The sequence below is a fragment of the Tripterygium wilfordii genome, chromosome 1 (assembly GCF_013401445.1).
Source record: "Tripterygium wilfordii isolate XIE 37 chromosome 1, ASM1340144v1, whole genome shotgun sequence".
NCBI lineage: Eukaryota > Viridiplantae > Streptophyta > Magnoliopsida > Celastrales > Celastraceae > Tripterygium > Tripterygium wilfordii.
In genome coordinates this window covers 8,514,843-8,533,109 of record NC_052232.1, presented here as the reverse complement: position 1 = coordinate 8,533,109, position 18,267 = coordinate 8,514,843, and the positions used below count along the sequence as shown (strand labels likewise).

Genomic DNA, 18,267 nt, shown 5'->3' with positions numbered 1-18,267 from the left:
AAAATTCTCTTACGCGGACACTGGTAAGTCATATTAACTTACGCATCTCAATCTTATCATTGATTTGGAACATATGAAACCCAAAACAATGGTTCCTACTTGTTATTTCACTCATCTACACCCTTAAAAAAGGTACGTAAGTTAATATAAATTACGGGTGTCCGCATAAGAGAATTCCTATATATATACACAGAAATTCTTCTTCTATGCAGATTTAAAAATGCATATCAATGAATCTTTGTTGTTCTTTGAGTCCCACATATCATTTCACTTTTCAACACTTTTAGAAAATGATCCATACTTTAAATTTGCATATGCAAAGTCATTGACGCTCAATCAGGATTGGATATCATTAGTTTCTTATCATTAACTAACAAATTGATAGAGAGAGAGAGACAGAGATATAAAGAATGAGAGATTTTTTTTGGTTTAAAAGAGAGAGAATCTTTGTACAAGAGATTTGCTCTCAATACATGACAATATAAACAGATGTGAATGCAATGCTGTTTATAATAAAGACACCTAACTTTCACTTGCCCCCTCAACAAAGGAATGAATAAGATATTTATGATATTCCATATATATATATATATATATATATATATAGCTACAACTGGATTTTAATATCAATTTTTCACTTGTTGAAATATTAATTAATTAATTCCTCCTCTTTTAATGCATATCTTCTCATAATATTCTCATTAAAGCACACCTAATAACAAAAGAAAATAGCAAGCTTTCCTCATAAATGAAATTATAAGGGTTTTTTTTATTACAGGGGAAGGAGCTGGGGGAGGCTCGAATTCGAGACTTCGATGAGATATCACACACATAAATGTCATCTGAGCTACTCGTGATTCTCATAAATGAAATTATAAGTTGAAAAGTAGATAAACGTTTAGAGGTTATACATCGTCTTCGTGGTTTCTAAATCTGTTGTCCCCCGACAATGTGTCGCGATAGTAGTATTCATGGACCGCAAAAAAAGAAGCTTTAGGAACGTTCAAAAATTAGCCAACTTCGTATTCACGGCATGCATCAATATCCTCCATTTTTTGAGAGACCAATATTTTCTTGGCCTAGAATTTGAATTTTCCAAAGAAGAACTAACGAGGTGCTTATGCGATCTATTGGTCAACGGATTTGGATACTAGGATTGTGGACCAAATGTTATTTAATAATACTGAGATTGTTAGCCAAAGAAATTAAGAAATATAATAATATTTTCCGCGATTAGATAAAATAATTTAATTGGGTTTGGAATGTGCTAGTCGCAAAAAAATGGGGTCGTGGATGTTGATAGAGAAGAAGCCACTTTTTAAAAATTATTATTGTCTCACTGCCGTGAGAGAGAAGTGTGCGTATGAGGAGTGGTTGGGGTCTGTTTTTCTTTAGGTTAATCGAAGAATCGCTCAGTCTAACATGTTGGTTAAATAGTTGAGTGGACATAAATCTCGGGCTATCAAAACAACCCACGCCATATTGGCTATATGTGAGACTAAGTCTAAGCCCATGCAAGTAGCCGAGTAGGGGCCTTGAAGTGGAACAAGCCTATGGAATTAGGACTCCACAAAGAAATATTCCAATCGATTGGTTCTAATTCCCGACCTCGGGTATCACACTCTTAAGTCCGAATAGATAAACAATTAGGTTATTGCAAAGTCATTAACTCAAACGATCACTTGCAATAAGTTTAATATATCGTTTGACTTGCAAACCCGTTAACAACACATTCGTGGTTTTTTTTTAAAAAAAACGCGGGAACCGCCGCATAAGATTGTGCTTGTTGGGGAAGTGGGCTATGACCAAGATTTCGTGCTTTATGAAAGCATACTATAGGGAAGAACGCGGTGTTTGTTTCTCATTTTTAAAATTTTTTTCACTATTCACCTTTCTCACACTCTAATTGGTCTCTAATATCATCCTCCACTTTCTCTCTCTCCAACATTTGTCTGTGGGATAACCAAATTCTTTGTTAGTAAACTTGGAGGAGTGATGTCATTTTAATTGGACATGGTGTGGTTTTTGTTAATTTTGATCCGCCATGGATAAAAAAAAGTGGGCACAACAATGTAATTTTAATGGTTTTATTTTGTTGGGTCAAACATGTAGAATTGAGACCTGATTGGCCTCCATGTTAACTCCAACACTTGACCCCATTTAACCCATACTAAAAATTAATATTGTATTATATCTCTATTACACTAAAAATCAAGTTATTTACATCATTCTATCAATATATTTTGTTGATCCAACCATATCAATAAAATACCTAATCACATCAGTAAAACACATTCCTCAATATATTTTGTTCGTCCTAACAAATTTACAATATTGATCAATGCTAATTCGTTTGGGGTCCCCAAGTGGCCTTTCCACAAATCAACCACGTGGTCTTCCTTTGCATGTCTGAGGTGAGGCACCCACTACCTTTTATTCAACTCTTCCCCCTATTTATACCACATCACCACTCTCCCTCTCTCCCCCAAACTCCCTCCTTCCGTCTTCCTCCTCCTCTTCCTCTCTTGAATACTGAAAAAACCAAGCCAACAAAACAAGCTCTCGCTAGCTCCCTGCCTTCATGGCTTCTTCTACAGCAGCACTACAACCAAACTACTCCCATACTTGGGCCAAAGATTTCGGCTTCTCGTTGAAGTCCATATCTTTGAAGAAGAAGAAGCCCACCAGTAAAGCCAATGTTATCCACTGCGCTCTACACTCTCCTTCAGTACTTCATTTCCCCAAACCAACCTTCTCAAACCCATTAATTCCCAAAGAGGACACCAAAACCAGCCTACCGCACTGGAATCTACTCCAGAGAGCGGCTGCCGGTGCTCTAGACATGGCGGAGGGCGCGTTGGTATCTCGCGAGCGACAACATCCGCTCCCCAAAACCGCTGATCCTAAAATTCAAATTGCTGGGAATTTTTCTCCGGTGCCGGAACAGCCAGTGCGGCACCAACTCCCAGTTACCGGTGAAATCCCCGAATGTATCAATGGAGTTTATCTTCGTAACGGTGCGAATCCGTTATTTGAGCCGGTAGCCGGTCACCATTTGTTTGACGGTGACGGTATGATCCACGCTGTTTCTATTGATAACGGCTCGGCAAGTTACGCTTGCCGCCTAACCGAAACGCAGAGACTCAAACAAGAGAGAGCGTTAGGTCGCCCGATTTTTCCAAAAGCGATCGGCGAACTACACGGTCACAGCGGAATTGCTCGTCTTCTTCTCTTCTACGCCAGAGGACTGTGCGGGCTAGTGGATCACAAGAAAGGCATTGGCGCCGCGAACGCTGGCTTGGTCTATTTCAATGGCCGATTACTCGCTATGTCCGAGGACGATCTTCCTTATCAAGTCCGAATCACTGAATCAGGTGATCTTGAAACTGTTTGCCGATACGATTTCGATGATCAATTAAAATCTACAATGATCGCACACCCGAAGGTCGATCCTGTATCAAAAGAGCTCTTCGCGTTGAGCTACGATGTTGTTCACAAGCCGTATTTAAAATTCTTCAAGTTTTCTTCTAATGGTGAAAAATCACCTGATGTTGAAATTCCCCTTCCTGTTCCAACGATGATGCACGACTTCGCAATTACAGAGAATTTCGTTGTGATTCCAGACCAGCAAGTGGTGTTCAAGCTTCAAGAAATGATCAGTGGTGGCTCTCCAGTCATATATGACGATAACAAGAAGTCTCGGTTTGGGATTCTGAGAAAGAACGCCACCGATGCTAATGATATGATATGGATTGAGTCGCCGGACACGTTTTGTTTCCATTTGTGGAACGCATGGGAGGAGCCGGAATCGGACGAGGTAGTAGTGATAGGCTCTTGCATGACTCCGCCGGATTCAATCTTCAACGAATCCGAAGAATGTCTACAGAGTGTACTATCCGAAATCCGGTTGAATTTGAAAACCGGATTATCCACCCGCCGTCCGATAATTTCCGATTCGGAGCAAGTAAACCTGGAGGCGGGTATGGTGAACCGGAACCTGTTGGGTCGAAAAACCCGATTCGCTTACCTTGCCATTGCTGAGCCTTGGCCCAAGGTATCGGGATTTGCGAAAGTGGATCTTTCAACCGGAGAGGTAAAGAAGTATTTCTACGGCGATCGGAGGTACGGTGGCGAGCCTTTTTTCTTGCCGCGAGACCCAAATAGTGAAGAAGAAGACGATGGTTACATCCTTGTGTTTGTCCATGATGAGAAGACATGGAAATCGGAGCTCCAGATAGTAAACGCCGTGAATTTACAGTTAGAAGCTTTGGTGAAATTACCTTCAAGGGTGCCTTACGGTTTTCACGGCACGTTTATAGATGCCAAAGACTTGGCGAATCAAGCATAGTAAAGAGTGGTTAAAAAGTAGAAGTAACTGCCCAAGTGAGGAGAAATTACCTGAGAGAGCCCTGAGGATAGGTCCCCGGATTCTCCTGGGCATTAAAATAAAGACCCACATCATCTTTTTTTTTCTTTTTTGTTAGGTGGATCGCTACTGCCTTGATTTCTAATTTTTTAAAAAGGAACCAGTTTGTAGCTCTTGGACAGTTTCTGTTTCTGCTTCTTTTATATATATATATATATATTTGAGAGATCTCCAACTCAGTGTGACATTTTATGATAGTTGGGCTCGATCCAAACCTCGGCTCATCAGTTCATTAAAATAAAAAAAATAAACATAAAATAGAAAACAAACACTTTAAATATTTTTAAGTCATTGTGGAGTCAGAATTGATTTGGGTAAATAATTGGGGTAAACACATTACAGGGTCAATGATGATAATGTGTTTTAAATTTTAAGTCAAATGTAGATGTCAAAATCATGTATATTTTCTTTTGACTCTTAAATTATCTAGGCACTTAAGAAGGCTAATGTCTAAATGAACACAAACCGTACCTTTTGGCATTATTTTGAGGAAGAAAATGAAAGTTAATAATGCTATCATATATTTCTGACAATATCTTCAAAGGATTATTTTCAAATCCTGATTTTCCGATTAAAAGGGATCGAGATTGTGGTTCCTACTTCCATGTTTAAACAAAATAATTACAAAAAAAAAAAAAAAAAAATCTTGGCGACAACGAAAAGACCCAACAACGGTTCAGGGAGCACCACAGCAACCAATCAAAAACACTCAAACCCGGTAAGTGCGCTCTGCCGGTGATGAATAAGCGCCGGTTGCATCACTGGAGTTTTAGCAGGCCACGTCATATGCAAGGTAATTGGACTGACATTGGTGTGTACAGACAGATACATTGACGAAAATTTCGCCCAATTTCTCCCTTACCATACACGTCAATGGTAAATGGACTATGGAGTACGTTTTTTCTCCAAAAACCTTTTTTTTTAGTTATAGAACATGTGACTCCACATAAATTTTAAATTTGTACATCTAATATAAATCTAAACTCGAATTATCAGACATGTACGCACTTACAAAAAATTTTCACCTAAACTTTTTCATAGAACCCACCCAACTGCCAATCGAATAATTGACTAATAAACTCCGGGTCACGTGAAAGACCCTACAACCCCCCATGAACTAGTTAAGACTTGAGCCGAAACTCAATGCAGGAAGATAATGCATGGGGACATTGACACAAGCTGAGCTGAGCAAAAACCCATCTCGCAAATTGCAATATGGAATGAAACTCTCATGGAACTTGAACTCACAACATGTCGATCGCTTGCTCTAAGAATAACTGCGATCAAGTTCACCATCTCAGTCAATGATCCGTCGTTGAGATTCACCTAAAACCCTAAACATTAAATTCTAATTATTAACCCTAAAATGTCATTTGCAACAACAAAAAAAAATCATGATCTTAACATTACTTTGGGGATGATTGTAGCCCTCAAGCTCCAATTTTTTGGTATACATCAATAATTAATAGATCAAGTAATAAATTTGAGAACCCAAACGAGGCATGTGCATATCCCAATCCTTGTGTTTCACACAATGGTAATCAAATTAATAGCATTAATTGCAATATAATGAGGAGTTTCCCCTTAAGGAGTAACATATTTATCGCAAAATATGAGTCACATGACAAATAAGACATGTCGGAAAATGGTGATTGGTGAGCCCTACATGCATGCCACACTACTCAAATTAATATTAGAACCCGGAATAATAAGAAATTAATGTTTCATATTTTGCCGGAGAAACAATATTGGCCACAACTCTTGTAAAAAGCTATGGCAATTACAACTTTTAGATAGAAAAGCAAAGTATTGAGTATTGACTAGCATTGAGTGGGGGGAGCAACAAAAAAAAATCCCCACTTGACTTTCAATCGTAGGTTTTTCTCCAAATTTTAAAAAAGAAATCACTTTGTAAAATTGACTTCCAAAAGCAAACAATAGTCTTTCCTTACTTTTTACAAGACAAGGATGTCCATTTTTCATGTTTTTCCACCGACTTTAATTACACGTTTTCTCTATGAGAAAAACAGTGAGTGCCCCACTCATTATTATTCCATATAGATTCAATTCGCACCTTTAATTATTCTTGGAAACTATCGTCTCTCTTTTTTTTCTTGGAAACTATCCTAATTAAATCACCAAGAATTTATGAGGAAGGAAGAACAACTCAATATATATATACACATACTTTGATACTTACGATTTTTTTAACTGAAAATGACACTAAACAAGTTTGTCATTTGGATATTCAATATGAGTCTAAATTCGAGGCTTCAGACCCGTATGCATAGAAATTTGACAACATGATAAGTAGGGTAAAAACTCAACGGGTGGCCAGAAGGGTATTACTCCTAATGGGAATAAAACTCAATACCTCTTGAATTCATACGATTTGACCCTAAAGATATTCACCAACTAGACTATCACTAAGCACAAAAAAAAAAACCCAACATATTTATATGCATGAAAATGAAACCTACCTAATTAATTTAGAATACCGAACTATATATATTTATATTGAATGAAAATACCGAACTATATTAAAAAAAAATGATCGATGAGGCGCATCCAAGTATGGCCATGTAGCTATGATATTTATCCTCATTATAAGGCATGCATTATTTATGAGAGTGTTTTTTAAAAAAAAAAAAATTATAGGTGGTTTTTAGCCAATGTAAACTCAAATCGCACATATAAATATAATTTTATGAAGAGTTTTAATTTGAATCGAATGATTAATTTATAACCAAGTAGGCTACTATTAGTTTCAAGCAGGCAAGCATTGGGAGTAGGCCAATGTGTATCGCTCTTCTGAGAAAACGACACCGAACAATAATATCTGCTGCTCCACCACAAAAACATGTATCACGATGAAGCGTTAATTACCACAAAAACTGGATCACAACAAAAAAAAAATATCGTTCGTTCAAGTGGGTAAATTAGCTATTTGAACGTCTTAGTGTATGTAAGCGGGAGATCGTAAATTCAAATATTCATTCTGGCGCAATTTAGTGTTTTTCCGCATTGAGTTTCTGTCTAAGACTCAATTGACTCATGTAATTTGTGGATATTGCATGTGACCCATAAATTTACCTTTGGGGTGAAGATCGATGAGCTGTGCTTTTGGTGGATTCCCTCGTCACAAAAAAAAAAATAGTTAATTACCTCCAATAATTATGTCTTAAGAGCAGGACATGTAGCGAGGGGGATTTTAATGTGTTTTCTTCTTTCATGTATGTGAGCCTCCGACATGCATAATATTATTAGAAATAAATTAAAGAATTGAGAGTTGAAGGGATTGAGATTAAATGGTTTGTCATATATGAAGGACAATAGCCGACCACACATTGTTCCATTGTCTGCTTGGCACCAAAATAAAAGACAAACAATTCCACATTTGTCATTAATTTTGGTCCAGATATATAACCACATTAATTGATCTCCAAACCCCTACTTGCCATTCTCAAAAATTTCCAGAAGGTTAGATTTGATTATTAATGAAAACAACTAGGTTTTGTCTGTCTTTCTGGTTTTTTAAAACATGGAATAAAACATGGAACCTCATCTGGTTGTCAACCAAACAATTGACTAATAAATCCGGATCACATGAAAGACTCCGCAATCCCATAGATCAGTTGAGATCTGGGCTAAGGCCCAGTTAAAAAAGATAACGTAGGGTGACATTCATACATGTTGGGTTGAGCGACGACCCATCTAACAAATTACGATAATGAAAATAGTCACGAGATTTGAACTCCCAATCTCTAGCTTGCGTTAAGAATTATCGCGGTCAAGTTTACTATATCAACCAACGACACATTGTCAAGTCGAACATCAACAAGTTGCGAAATTTAAAATGTTCTCCCTCTCCATGGAAGCTGGATCAAGACTTCAATGCCATAATTAATATTGTTGAGACTCTTGCTAATGTCGAATTCATTCACACGTGGAGAGAGGCTAATGGGGTTGCGGACTTTTTGGCCAAGAGTGGTGTCGACAGGAGCGAAATGATGACAGCATGGTTTGCATAACATGGTTCCTTTGGGCTAAGTTTTGAAGGGGGCTTACACGGGTCTGCATGTTGCTTATTTAGAGTATGAGTCGTAGTGGAAGATCTATGTCTATATTAGTGACGTTCACTACTGTTGTTTGCCTTGGGGATTCCCTGGCCTTTTCTTGCTTAGGCTTGCATAAAGCCTTCTTTATTAATATATCTGATTTAAAAAAAACAAGTTGCGAAATTTGGAATGGATAGCGGAATCAACCAAGAGTGTTCTTAATTACTTTTAGGGATTCTCAACTGTTAGGGAAATTAAGTCAATTTAATTTTTTAGTGTTTTCAATTTGGAAATTAACTAATTAATATGACAGGTCAATTAATGTGCTGATTAATGTCATCCACATGAAGTTCACGTGATGTCCAAGTGACAATTAACAAACTAGATTCTAGAACCCTAACAGTCAAAGGGAATTCTTACCTAGTCAAAGGTACGCGTGCGGTAAATTGATGTTTATTCCGACAACTGCCGTCATTGTTAGGGCAGGTTTCTTCAGGCCCTGAAAACCCGCCGAAATACCAGTTAATCGTTCCAAACCACATTGTATGAGTTGTTTCTATAATTGTTGACAAGTCAATTTTAACGACGTATGATCGTCTGTAACTTTGAAATCCTCAACACTTCAAAGAAGAGAATCGTTAGAAGTTTTAAGACCGGACTGAGAGGGAGTGCAATCAAATAGAATCCGACGGACGGTCAAGTCGGTCTAAAAAATTAAGAGTGTGACCTATATATATATGAGAATATGTACACACTTGCTTCCAGTCTTGTAGCTCTCTCTCAATCAAGGTGGGAATCGAGTGTCCTGAAATCTATGTAGAATGACAAACTCAATGATGTAAACCTCCTAATAGGCTAATTATACGTACAAACTCTCTCCCAATCGCGGACGAGCACAACTGCAATAGAAATCACTTCAGTTTTAACTACTCGTAAACTATAATGATTTCTATTACAGGGCCCCTTAACCTCTCCCAAATGCTCATAAACACTCATAACGAGGTTAGTGTCTCCTAATGAACCCTCAAACTCCTTTAATAATTGAAAAGTAATCCTTAATTTGTAGTAGTTTTGACTATGGAGGTGGGAGAGTGGACACTCTTGGTTCCACCACTTAATTTGATTGGATAAACAAATACCAATAAATTAGTTCCCATTGTGTTGTAAAAGATAAAGCAGCAACAAACCTTAATTAATCTTGTTATTTATAACCGTTTTATGTCCTTTTATCAGTGGACATTGATGTTGGACCAAGTTAGTTGGTTATAATGACATAATTAAATCCGTGGTCGGTCAAAGCCGTTAATATATTCAATAATATGTATATCCAACTAAAATGGCCGAACCTTTCACTACTAAATTTTTTGTAAAAATATGGATAATAATGAAACGCTTTTGTTATGTGTTATTGTAGTGCTTCCAACGCGGGAGATAAGAATTAAGAATATTAATTTCTGGGCGTTGTAAATCCACACTCCTATACACATCAATTATATTGTCCGCTTTGGATTGTCCGGTTTCCGTGGATACATCGGGCCAACACGGCTTTGTTTCTCCCTAGCTAACAAGTGGGCCAAGGCCCAAACCCACCAAACTAGGGAAAATGCCTAATTGGATGTAAGGGAGTGGGATTGAGTTTATAAACCACTCTTGGTTGGGTATACCAACCGATGTGGGACTTAACAATAGGTTCGCATGGATTTGTTTTTCTTGTACTGTCGACAATAATTCTTAGGCCCAGAAAACGCGTCATTTGTGTAAGATATGCAATGACTTTACTTAAGCACTTGATTGATTATTCTAATTAATCCAATATGTGATATTAATCTTGACAACATGTCCCATGAAGATGAATTTTTCATAGTGATTTTTGAATGTCTTGATCTACTGGAGGACTTAATTTAGCTCCAATGATCACCAAATTAAAAAGAAATTGTTAGTAAATTAGCTTATGGGGGGCAGAAAAGTGTTACGTATTCAAAAGCTAGTGCTACTGATCGGTGCTCAATATATATATATTATCCATTTCACTACATATTATAACCTCCTAATGTATGTTGTGGAAATATCTTTAAATGGCTGGCAATGTAATAATACCATTGTCCTCAAATAATCGTCAGCACAACTACTTTGCAACTTCTCCGACATACTAGAAGAAGCTATTGCACGCGTGTAGTGAAGTAAGCTGGCAATTATATGACCACGTATGTGTATATATATACGTATTGCTGCTATATCTGCGACATGATCACCACCATATTCTTGGAGATCAAGACGTGTGTACATTCATAATTAAATTCGAATTATGTGTTGTCGACCAATTATGTGACCACGTATGTGTGTATATATATATTTGTTGGATGAGAAAAATGACTCATGCCAAGTCTATCCAATACAGCTTCCTGAAAGCCGTGCTACGAATAAAAAGCTAAGAGAGGATAACTCTCAACTCCCACGGTATATTCCAACCACGCTCAAGCTAACGTCCATGGATTTTAGGATATTAGGATCAAGGCATTTGATCCTAGCATGACACCCCATGAACGATAATATCAAATAGTCAAGGAAAGACTTCATCTTTATTAAGAGTGTGGGACTCGTGTTATTTCCTAAATCTAAAAACAGACTGGATAGTCTGATATGTTCAAGAGTGTGGGACCCATGTTATTTCTTGAATCTAAAAACAAACTGGGTAGTGTGACGGAACACTGCCCGCAAGTACCCCGGACTCCTAAAAAAGGCCTTATTTACCTTGTACTTTGAGAATTTTATGTAGCCCTTAACACATACTCTGCGCAGCCCATCCCAGCCAACAGACAATTCAACCAATCAAACTTACTCTTTGTGCGATTTCGGAGCCCACATAGACTAAATCACTATCGAGCCCACATCGAATGGATCCAGAAAAGGACCCGAATGTACTTGCAGTCAATTGCAGTTTATTTATTTATTTATTATAAACAAAGGAGATGGGGCTCGAACTAGGAGTTCAAGATTACATACGACCCAGCTCGTTTTCAGCTCGTCAACTGAGCTACTCGAGGTTCGTCAATCAATTGCAGTTAATGGTTTAGATTTGCTTTCCATTTCATTACAGGAATTAAAATCAGGACTTCAATGCTGGGACACCCTGACCAACATCCATAACGAAACCTATGCTCAGGAGCAGAATATGCAAAGAGACCAGGTGTGGCCAAATAATGTACCTTTCACTACACAGGCTTAAATTATTCCATGCATCAGTCCATTCAATATGAGTTTGGTTTATATATGTTTTAACAGCATAAGTGCGGGCTCTTAAAAGCTTCCATAGGCAGTTTCAATGCAAAGCCAATAAGAATAGGAATAGCTGCAATAGGGTTCACAACCTGGATACAGCACGAGGATGGTCCCAATCAGTCGTAATGTGATCACGGGTTATCTCCTTGAGCGAGCGGCAACCAGTGAGTGCCATTGTGAGCTCAAATTCGTCTCTAAGCATCTGAAGGACTTTACGGACTCCTGCTTCACCTTCAGCTGCCAATGAGAACACCACTGGCCTTCCAATCTGTAATGCAAAATAGGATGGATTCAATGATTATATATTTACAATCACATATTCACATACCAACCAAGAGCCGTTGGAACAGAACGTTGGGCAACTTTCATTTGTGTACTTACAAATATTCCAGATGCACCAAGAGCCAATGCTTTGAAGACGTCTGTTCCACGCCGAACTCCACCATCAAGAAAAACCGGAACTCTGCCTTGTGCGGCTTTTACAACCTGTTGATTAGATCAGTTAAATTCCTAGTGCAGAATGCTAAGAGAAAATTTTTGGGAAGAATAATCGGAAATCTAAGTAAAATAATTATTATACCTCTTCCAGAGCCATAATAGTTGCAGGGACATAATCAAGCTGGCGAGCTCCATGATTCGATACAATGATTCCTGCAGCTCCATATTGTACAGCTAGTCTAGCTGCATATTTAGAACAAATAATGTATTTTATTACAAAAACACAAATTAAAACAACAGCAAAATACAAAATCCTCATCCCTAGAATACGACTATAAATGGATAAAAAGGTCGAAACACGGAAAGAGCTCTCCTTTCTTTTGAGATCATTTGCTTACCATCCTCAGCAGTAAGTACACCCTTCACCAGAATTGGAAGTTTGGTGATTGTCTGGAGCCACTTCACATCCTTCACAAATGCCACAAAGAAAGTGAATCAAACAGTTACTGCTGCGAATATCAGTGAACATACATAGACTATGTAATAAATAGAGCAGATATTACCTTCCAGCTAAGTGATTGGTCAGTTTGGCCAGCGACGTATGATGCAAGTCCAGAGTCATCGGTCTGCAATACTCGAAATCATCAAAAACAAAAATGCTACATGGCAGACTAGCTATCATACTGAAAATATATATTCAGCAAAACAGTTTACTCACCTTATCCATCGTGCCAAGATCTAAGTCCTCAAAATTTTTTAAAGTCAAAGATGGTGGCAGAGTAAATCTGTGAAGAAATTAAGCAAGGAATCACATACTTCTGATGAAAGTTGAAAATGAAATTTGCATTAGATTTGCCTATTTGCCACAAATCTCAGTGAAAGATTAAAAACTAAATCATCCAAGTAGTGAGATGACTGAAATCTATATTCCCAAGGAATGATTTCTTTTAGGTTTTAGTACTATCGTCAATCATTATGTGGACCAATGTTTCACCTGTTCTTAATATCAGCCTCCCTGCGACCGAGCCTTGGTGTATCTACAGTGAGGGCAATTGCTTTGAAACCAGCCCTCTCAGCTCTTCTCACAAGCTGTTCGACCACCTTTCTGTCTTTGTACACCTAAAAATCAGCAGCAGAATCATTGATTAGAAATTGATAGATGTACGTTGGTCTCAACAGATGATATGGTAATAAACTATTCAGAAAGCACTTGTAGAGATGAAGTTCGGGATCTTGAGGGTAAGAAGAAAATTTAGAATAGAAATACTGTAATAATAGACAGGGTTCTTTCTTTTATGAAGACTACGCATATTGTCATTTCTTTATTGGAATGCAAACTTCCAAGCCTCCAAAAAGAATTGGACAAAGAATCCATCATGATCAATAGAAAGAAAAGGCGAAGGCAGAGAAAATTTTCTCAATTCTTCCTACTGATTTCATGGTGCTATTCTCAAATGCACAAGAAATTATATGCATCAGTAGAAATCTGCATATTATTAGGATTCACAATACACAACTAGTTGTGAATCATCAAGTTTATGCACAATCACTGCCATCTTCAAATGTAAGCAATCATATTAAAATTCTCGAGGACAAAAAAAAGTACTCGATATCAAAATTAACATCTCAAACTCACATAGAGTTGGAAAAAGCGAATGCCAGGTCCAGTTGAAGCAACCTCCTCGACGCTAGAAGTAGACCACGAGGATAATGTCTGGGAAACAAACAGTGCATATAGGTTGAATGAGGAAGAAATTTAATTACTGTTCCAATTACATTACAGTGAAGGGAACAACTGGGATAATATCGATTCACTGGCTGCATATTCAGATTAAAGAAAGTGTAAAAAAATTATAAGAATGAAAGTGAAACCATAATTGTGCCAGCTGCAGAAGCTGCTCGTGCCGTTGCATACTCGCCTGCATAAATCACACATCCAATCATGTAAGTGCGTAGTCAAAACAAACAACTCAATCAATTTCATGAAATGAGCACAATATATGAAAGCCACGGCATGTACCTTCAGGGTGAGCCATCTTTTGCATCGCTGTCGGGGCAATCATGATTGGCATGGAAATCTTGAAGCCCAAGACAGTTGTAGTCAGGTCAATCTTGCTCACATCAATAAGGATTCGTGGTCGAAACCTATTTTTGATGAAAATAAATCACTATTCATCATAGATTCCAAACAATAAACTCAAAGTCGACAAAAGTACAGTATACTCAAAAACTTGTTAAAGGATGCTATACAATGCACAAAGGAATCATCCAATAACCGATCCAACCTGCAATCAACACTTACAGAATTCTAGAGAAGGCATTCCTGTTCTCCTTAAGGGTCCATTCATCCTCCGCACCTGATGCATAGTAGTCATAGACCATCTTTGGCAATTTCTGTTTTGCAATCGCTTGATACTCAGTAACATTGGTTATCTCCATTTTTCCGATTGATTACTTGCACCTTTTACCAGAACATACACAATAAAAGTTCAGATTGAATCAATCACAAGTTCACAACCCTTGACCCTTATGCGATGTTCATTACATATGAACACTATTAAAGACAAATTACTCATAACATCTGATCAAACCTATAGCAAAATCAATCAAACCGCAGAGGGTGCAGTGCAATTTCAAGCTTCACAACTTTTTTGTCAAGTCGAAATCCATCATAGAAACACTCCAAAGTATTGGATATATACCATGAATTCCTAAATCTCGAAATTCTGAAACAGAGTTTTCAATTAAGTTTTGACTAAACCCTCTTACATATTCACAAATACCTTGCATTCAATCAAAACCCAGTATACAAATACTGAAATATACACGAAAAAGCTATCACTACGAACAGAAACACATAGACCCGATTGAAGAAAGTGAAATAAATCAATAATGAAATCCAGCGGAGAAGACACGGATTGAAATTTAGCAAACTAACATAATAAAGTATGCATCAAACACTTACTGGCAGATTACTACAAGAAGTTGCAGAGATTGAATCGTAAAACACTAACGAAGCTCTAAAAGAGTGGTTGGAAATAATGTTCAGAGAGAGAGCTCTCAAATACAAATGTTTTGTGATGAGAGAAGACAAAAACGGTGGGATCAAATGAGGACAAAATAAAAATATAAAATATAGAGCAGGTGGGTGTGGATTGGATTTTCAAGCTCAGTAAATTTGTTTCATGGAAATTTGAGATTTTTTCGTGAAGGGTATTAAGATAAAAAAATTTTAATTTTAAAATATCGTTCATAAATATATGTTTTTTATTCAAATCGAATCTACTTTCTATAAATATGTCTAAATCAATCGATTATCAACCGAACCACATCTTGTTGACTATATCACTCCTTAAATAGTTAATTTTCATATGTCTTTTATTATTTTTATTATTTTCTTTTTCCATATTTTTTTTAAAAAAAGTTTTTACATCAAATTACTCTACAGTCCACACGAAGTTTTCTAAAACATATGATTTATTGGGCTATTAAAATTTACTTAAAATCTGAAAACCCAATTGATGGATAAGAACATAAGATTTGTAAGCAGTCAAAATACATTGCATTAGGAATTCTTGTCTTGCCCGAAACCATATTTTCCAAACATGTGGGCAGTTACCAAAGAATTTTCAATTTATTTTTCCTTATTATTTATAATATTAATTGGATTTAGATTTGCTCAAAAAAAAATTTAAAAAAAATTTGGGCTGAATGTAGAGATATAGTGGGCCGGAGGCCAGTGAGCCCAGCATCCCAGGGTTCACGACCGTGCTAGGTGGTCCTAACTTTAGTTTGGATTTGGAAAAAAATGCGGCCCACCAAGTTTAGTGGGATTTTATTTTATATGGGCCCATAAACATTTTATAAAGGAGCCCATGATAAACATAACAAGCCTAGCCCAATTACGTTACCAACTATGAAAAAGCCTTGATATGGTTAATACTTAATACAACCCGGCCCGATAACAAATGTAATTTACAAATTAAGCCCTTTGTATTCAATAATCTCAATGATTATCTTAAGGAGTTCATGGTGCCTTGTCAGAAATCTCATCCCACTCACATCAATGTGATAATTTCTACTTTGAGTTTATCGATTCCCGTAGATATATCAGGATCACATAACTTTGTTCTTCTCAGACAATCACATTTTGGTACTTAGTCCCAAGGAAAAAAAAGCCTTGTTGATGGAGCAAAAGTGATAGTATCCTTATAAACAACATTTGTTGGGTTAACTTAGATGCGGGATTTTTACTAGTCTTAACATGCCTTGCAATAAGGACAATGCTAGATACCCCCAAAATATGACCCTTAAAAGTCTCTCAAATCTATGTGGCATTAAAATAGTAATTGATTAAAAACACACATATAGGACCCACTTCACATGCAACACTCCACATTAAATGAGGATCTTTTAGGGGTTTCAAGCATTATTCTTGCAACAATTGCTTTTTTATTCATAGTTGTTCTGGTATTTATCATTTTTTTTAACTAATTAAGACCTCTACAGATTACAATACAAAAAATGGAGACTCGAATCCAGATTACTAGTAACATGTTTGGCAAAGATTATTTTGAAGTTTATAAGCTAGCTTATCAGCTTCAAAATAAGCTTTGTCAAACACCCCACATAAGCTAGCTTATAAGTTCTAATAAGCTCTAAAAACATAAGCTTTAAATGTTTGTTTTTTTCATTTTTTTCTTCTTTTTTATTAAGATAATATTATATATAATATTATAAAAAAATTTATTTCATCTTTTAAATTAAATTTAAATAGACTTTTTTTTAGAGCTTATAAGTTAGCATATGCTATAAGTTTCGTCAAACACCCGAGAACTCATTTCACAACTTATAACCTAACTTATTTTGATAGCAAATTAACTCTGTCAAACGGAACATGAATGAAAATATTCCATCATTTTCACTCTAACAAGAAAGTTTTGGCTAGATTTAGAGCCTCTGTGAATGACATTGAGATTTGGACGATTTGATTGATGTTTCTCAAAAGCAAAATATGATTATGAATTCAAGATTAAACTAACTACATACATATATATATATATATCAACAATAATGGCCGACATTATATTATAATATGAACGACAAAAGGAATTGTTTAAGAAAGACTACTCTATAGTCTCTAGCTCTTCATGTCTACAGTGCAAATATCCATATAATTTTTACAATCTCTACGAAATTATCACAGTAAAAGACAAGATACAAGGAAAGGGGAAGAAAAAAAATGGATACAATCCCACCTTTTAAATTTCAAAATTTTGTCCTCGTTGAAGCCGAATCTGTCTTTGAATGAAGTCTTCACACCTCCTATTTAACTCTTCATTTGACATGTTAGAAAATTCATTTCCTTCTTCTTCTTCCACCACCTCCTCCTCCTTGCTTGGTAATTCATCAAGCTTTTCTGCAGACGAACTTCTTACAATAACATTCTTACTCTCATCAAAACTTACCCTTTTCACCCTCTCTGACTTACTACGTCTATATGATCTCTCGCCTTCAATCTTATTTTTTTCTTCAACGCCTAATTGTGTATTTTCAGACGTAATAATTACCTCCTTGATTTCTGCCACTTCTTCCACATCTTCTTTGCTAATAGTAGTACTATAGCTTGGAACAAGAGATGGAGAAATAATATTGCTTCTGGGTTGGCAATGGCTAGTCCTCCTCCTAACATACTCTTCATAGACATCATCTTTTTTGTTTTCAGAGAATGAGTTGTAATCAGCAGCGATGATGAGGAGTAGAGTGTTGGAGATGAAGAACCAGAACTTGGTGTTGTTGAACAAATTTGAAGGAGAGAGTTTGAATGTGTAAGAGATAGATACATAGACAAAAATAGGCAAAAGGAACCCAATAATGAATCGAATTCCTTTTTGGGTTTTTATTGGATAATAGTAATCTTGCTTCGGGTCTTGTGGCATTTTGGTCATGTTTTGGAGAAACATTTGAGAGAGGTTTTTTGGGTTCTTGAGAAGATGTGTGCTTAGGGGAAGTGCTAGGTGAAGTGAAAAAAATATGGAGGGGCTTTATATAGGGGTAAATAGGATG

At 36.7% G+C, this 18,267-nt stretch overlaps 3 protein-coding genes across 4 annotated transcripts; 1 reads left to right on the top strand and 2 right to left on the bottom strand.

Annotated features, from left to right (window-relative positions):
- Positions 1–2,500: 2,500 nt before the first annotated feature.
- On the top strand, positions 2,501–4,572 carry LOC119995140 (9-cis-epoxycarotenoid dioxygenase NCED2, chloroplastic-like). Its single transcript, XM_038841542.1, has one exon. The coding sequence runs from the start codon at positions 2,582–2,584 to the stop codon at positions 4,346–4,348; it is 1,767 nt and encodes a 588-aa protein (XP_038697470.1). The 5' UTR covers positions 2,501–2,581; the 3' UTR covers positions 4,349–4,572.
- Positions 4,573–11,628: 7,056 nt separating this feature from the next.
- Positions 11,629–15,322, bottom strand: LOC120011043 ((S)-2-hydroxy-acid oxidase GLO1-like). 2 transcript variants are annotated; one of them, XM_038862098.1, is made up of 12 exons: positions 15,167–15,322; positions 14,504–14,662; positions 14,222–14,346; positions 14,074–14,120; positions 13,838–13,915; positions 13,196–13,320; positions 12,920–12,986; positions 12,765–12,827; positions 12,600–12,669; positions 12,344–12,444; positions 12,145–12,249; positions 11,846–12,031 (listed from the first exon to the last, which is right to left on the bottom strand). In XM_038862098.1, exons 2-12 carry the CDS (start codon positions 14,638–14,640, stop codon positions 11,846–11,848), a joined length of 1,104 nt encoding a protein of 367 aa, XP_038718026.1. In that variant the 5' UTR covers positions 14,641–14,662; positions 15,167–15,322. The 2 variants fall into 2 exon arrangements, with proteins under 2 accessions (XP_038718089.1, XP_038718026.1); XM_038862161.1 differs by lacking the exon at positions 15,167–15,322 and having other exon boundaries at positions 11,629–12,031.
- Positions 15,323–17,283: 1,961 nt separating this feature from the next.
- LOC120003923 lies at positions 17,284–18,202 on the bottom strand. The gene has a single exon (XM_038853084.1). It carries the CDS (start codon positions 18,162–18,164, stop codon positions 17,463–17,465), a length of 702 nt encoding a protein of 233 aa, XP_038709012.1. The 5' UTR covers positions 18,165–18,202; the 3' UTR covers positions 17,284–17,462.
- Between the last annotated feature and the right edge of the window lie 65 nt (positions 18,203–18,267).